The sequence below is a fragment of the Pteropus vampyrus genome, unplaced genomic scaffold, assembly GCF_000151845.1.
Source record: "Pteropus vampyrus isolate Shadow unplaced genomic scaffold, Pvam_2.0 Scaffold67, whole genome shotgun sequence".
Lineage (NCBI taxonomy): Eukaryota > Metazoa > Chordata > Mammalia > Chiroptera > Pteropodidae > Pteropus > Pteropus vampyrus.
The window spans coordinates 3,647,059-3,651,824 of NW_011888848.1; the positions used below are offsets into that span (position 1 = coordinate 3,647,059).

Here is a 4,766-nt window from a genome sequence, read left to right on the forward strand (position 1 = left end):
TTACAAACTTAAAGAGCAGGGAAAAGCCAGACCCAGATAACTGAATTATGCAATTTTCTGATGCTTTCTTTTACCTATTATTCAGACTTTACCTGGCATGCAGGCAGCATGTGAGCAAGCACAATCCCAACATGGCCCTAAAAGGAGAAGAAAAAGAAACTTTAACATTGGTCCCTAAGGCTTTTGCTCATTCTGAGATAACAATCTTGCCAAATAAAAGCATGACCTTGAATATAATATAGTAAAGTCACATAGTCTGGGAAAGGCTAAATAGAAAACAAGGAGAGATGTAATACCCCACCACTGCAGAAATCCACAATTCTGTCACCAGGTTTGGCCTGATTTGTCACCACATACACAAGGTTGTTTAACTGTTGCTGCTTCCTCAAAGCTCGATCATACGGCATTTTACCTGAGAATGATAAGAGATGAAGAAAATGAAACGTGTATTGTGTGGGACTGAGAAGGCACTCCTAGAATAGACTACCAGCATTAATGAGAAATTCCATATAATTCACCATGAGAAGACTAGAAAACTGGAACCCAGAGATAAACTCTGTTATTGCTCATTTCTACTTTTAACCTTATCCAACTTTTCTTTCAACAGTCATTGACAGAAAATCTATGAACCAAGTCTTCTAAAGAGATAGGACAGTAAGTGAAACATTAAGTTCAGAGTCATAAACAAAGTAATTGTTCAATAATTGTTTATCAGATGAATAAAAACAATAATAGTCTCTTCCTTCTATTCCTCTCAGACACCTATTGTAAAAATTACCTAATTTCAGCAGATTAATTAAATCTCTTTGAGGAAAGAGATCTATAATAAATAAAAACATTTTTATTATTTAACTGGCATGACTTTTGAGCTCTTAATTCTCCTGCTTAGGGCACTTGGAACACAGATGTCACATTGTCTGAAATATATCAGTGGTTATTATATTTAGAGAGAAATTGAATTATCCCATTTCTGCTTTGAAGCTTCCTTTCCTCATGAGTCAGACACAGAAATTTAATGCAATTAGAGATTAAAGATAGGGTATTTCCAAGTATGAAATGCCTTGGACCTAGAAGCATGAAAACGTATGAACTTTCCTTTCAAAAGCCACTAGTCAAGTTCATGAACATATCATGTGAAGAATGAATGAAATTATTTGTTTTTACATATTTCAACTGCACTTTTTATAATGTAAGATTAAGAAAATGTAAAAAAACAGATTTCCATGATACAGATAAAACACCCAAATAATCTTTTTGGTTTGAACCAGCATTTTTTATAGATACCAAGATTTCTCTATTCATTTTCACAGGAAAACAGCATGGCTTTTTTTTTTTTCTTTTCTTCTCTTTTTTGTTTTCCTTTTTTCTTATGTTACTAAAATAAAAACATTGGGAAGCTTTTATTTTAGGAAAAAATGAAAAATGTGGATAAAAACAGATCTATATGAGAAAAAAGATTCATAATCTCATAATTCAGAGGTAATATCTTTGTATATATATTCTTCTAGCCTTATTCATAAATCCATAATTTTCTAGACAGCATATAAAATATAATAAATCTTTCCATATTGATGTATACCATATTTATTTAACTAATTTCCTATTGTGATGATGTGGTTATCATCATACAGCTGAACTGTTGTGCATATTCTTAATTATTTAGCATGATCTAATGTGAATTTCAAACATGAAGAGTATTTAAATCAATAGTCTGCTGACTCCATTGTGAAGACAATTTTATGCAGCTCTAGAATAAATTATTTTCACTTCTTTCTAATAATATAATTGTAAAAAATTTAAAGAATTAAGTAAAAAATCTCTGTCATCCTACCCTTCGTGGATAACCACTCATAAGAGATTTTATTATAATAATTTTCAAATACATAGAAATATTGAAAGATTCTTAAATGAATGCCTTTATACACTCCACCTAGATTCTACCATTAACAACTTACTATACTTGGTTTATCACACTTGTATCCATCTATTCATCCCTTTATGCATCCATTCATAAATCCACCTTATTTTTTATGGCAATGAAGTTTTGATTTGGAGAATGAAGAATAAGAACTAGGAAGGGGAGGAAGAAAAGGTAGGGGGGGTCAAGGGCAAAAAAGCAAAATACTATGAGCCCCTTGGGAGAGCTAGAGTCACAAATGCTGCTATTAAATGGAGCCACCAAGCGGCAAGGAATGAACACAAGCATTTTAGTCTTTGTTCTGTTTGTAGATTTCCTAACAATTCTTAGCCAAAGATTTTTCATAAAATAAAGCCAAAAGGAATTAAAGAGATAAGAAAAGAAAATGCATTTAATGGAAATTCTAATAGCAAGATCTCTACCATATTTCTCTTATACATATAGGATTATCTTTAGACTTTCTTAGGTCTGTTTCAAGAGTAAATGCCAATGAAGATGTTTTTCTTGCTAAGACTGCATATTTGCATAGAAAGAATTCATACTGAAATGAAGGTTGAAGGCAGAGAGTACTGTTTAGGGTTGTGTTTAAATAGAGACTATTAAGCTGTACATACTATTCACAGATTGAGCTAAAAATGATGCCCAGATGCTTTATGGAAAAACTGCCTCTAATAAAACATTCTTCCTCCCCATTCCAGTTTTATAAATATTATGAAGCTCCTAGAAACATGAACAAGATTTCAAGTACATTGAACAAGGTAAGAAACTGGTATTTTGAGATACAATATTAATTTAAAAACCAAATTCTACTTTTGATTTATATCCAATATTCTTGTGCCTTAGATATCATTTACAAGCATAAAATTATAACTTACTTTTAGGTTGACTAAAAATAATGATTCTTTAGGTGTCATCATGGAAATAAAACCCAAGAATTAAATGTTTTAATACAAGTAACCACTTTTGTTCTGTGATATAATTCTCCCACATTGAAGACTTCTTGTCTAATTCAAGTTAAGAGGAACCCGATGGTTTAGACAGCCTCAATGGTGTTTGCATTGACCAAAAAGAAAGTACAAGAATAAAGGAGACAATTTTTAAGCTAAGGAAGAGCTATATTGGAACACCAGCATTTTTGATCAGTACAAAACATCAAAAAAGGCAAAACAAAACAGACAAATAAAACCGTGGATGGAAAATGAACACATGTGCAAGCCAGAACACCTGCTCAGTCTAGTAAACTATGCTTAAGATCAGGCAGCTTTTAAATTTTTGTTTCTTAGTCTGAAGTACCAAAGTACCAGGAATGTTATAACATATTGGGAAAAGGAAAGGGTTTGGTTCTTGGACACGCTCACATTAGACCTCTTTACTAAAGGCTCCCTTCCGCCTTAAGAAAAAACTTATGACTTCTTGGGGGGGAAAAAACCAAACCACACACATGTACTCACACACACACACACACACACACACACACACACACACACACACACACACACACACACAACCAAACCTCTTATACTCTGGGACCTGTTAGTTTGCCATCCTCATATATATATGTATATGTACATATATATGTATGTATACGTGTTTATATATGTGTGAGTATATATATATGTGAATATCCCTTATGTTTCAGCTTTTTTGAACATCAGACAGAGAAAGGCAAATACCACATGATCTCACTTATATGTGGAATCTAAGTGAACAGATTGGTGGTTGCCAGAGATGAGGGGTAGGCAAAATGAATGAAGGGAGTCAAAAGGTCAAAAGGTATAAACTTCCAGTTATAAAATAAGTAAATTATGGGGATGTAATAATACTGTATTGTATATAAGTAGATCTTAAAAGTTCTCATAACAATTTAAAAAATTCTGTAACTATGTACGGTGACAGATGTTAACAAGACTTACTGTGGTGATCATTTTATAATATATACAAATATCGAATCAGGTATACCTTAAACTAATGTATGCTAATTATATCTCAATAAAAAATTGGAAACTATAAAATGATACCTAGGCACAATCAATTATAATATACCAAAAAAAAAATTAGCTAAAATTGCTTCTGTCTCCCTGAAATAGAGATTATTTTTCCTGGAACCACATAAACTTGGGTCTAATTAAATGGAAAGAATATTAGGAAACTGATAGGCACATAACAGGTGTTCAATAAAAGTTTAATGAATGAAATTTCTCTGCAGTTATGACTTAAAACTGCATTCCAAGGCAGTATGCTAATTTTTGCAGATACCAAGTATGAAACAAGTTAGATATCAATGCTATGCCTGTATTTGTTGAAATAGTAAAAGAAGTCAACTATGAAAAAGTGTTTTAGGAGGGAATGGAAAAGTTTCTGGAAATTTTCGTGAGGAAATAAGAAAGCAGCCATTTAAAATCTATATCAAAAGCTAGAAAGGCAGGAACAAAATTCCTCAAGAAATTCCTGAGAAGATGAAACTAAGTGGCAACATAAAGTTTATACTTTTGGTTAAGGCAAAGTTTTAAACTTTGGAGATGAGTTGCTGGAAATACTAAACATTTACAATAGTTCTTTTGATTTACTTTTTGTAAAGCCAGTTGCAGGCTAGCATCACTAATCCTCTTAACCATGCTGACCTCATAGTGACAATATTCTTGCAACAGTGAATTTTAATAATCTGATGCCCTTTCCATATTTCCCCCACCGCCAGCCCATTCACACATCCTACAGTGCAGTCTATGAAATCCACAATGGTGTACCAAACAGTGTGATGGTATTTTCGCCTAGACAGTTTTGTTATATATACTATTGGAGCACTTAGTAATTGTTAACTAGAAATTCAAAATGTTAAACAAGGCGGATT

At 32.5% G+C, this 4,766-nt stretch overlaps 1 protein-coding gene across 6 annotated transcripts in view; it reads right to left on the reverse strand.

The window, feature by feature from the left end:
- The window catches only part of GSTCD (glutathione S-transferase C-terminal domain containing), a 120,759-nt gene that overhangs the window by 29,290 nt on the left and 86,703 nt on the right, over positions 1-4,766 (reverse strand). For all 6 annotated transcript variants that reach the window (XM_023531369.1, XM_011361487.2, XM_011361485.2 and 3 more), the window contains 2 exons: positions 297-412; positions 93-137 (listed from right to left, as the gene is read on the reverse strand). In XM_023531369.1, coding sequence (XP_023387137.1) covers positions 93-137; positions 297-412 — 161 coding nt within the window. The remainder of the gene's footprint in view (positions 1-92; positions 138-296; positions 413-4,766) is intronic.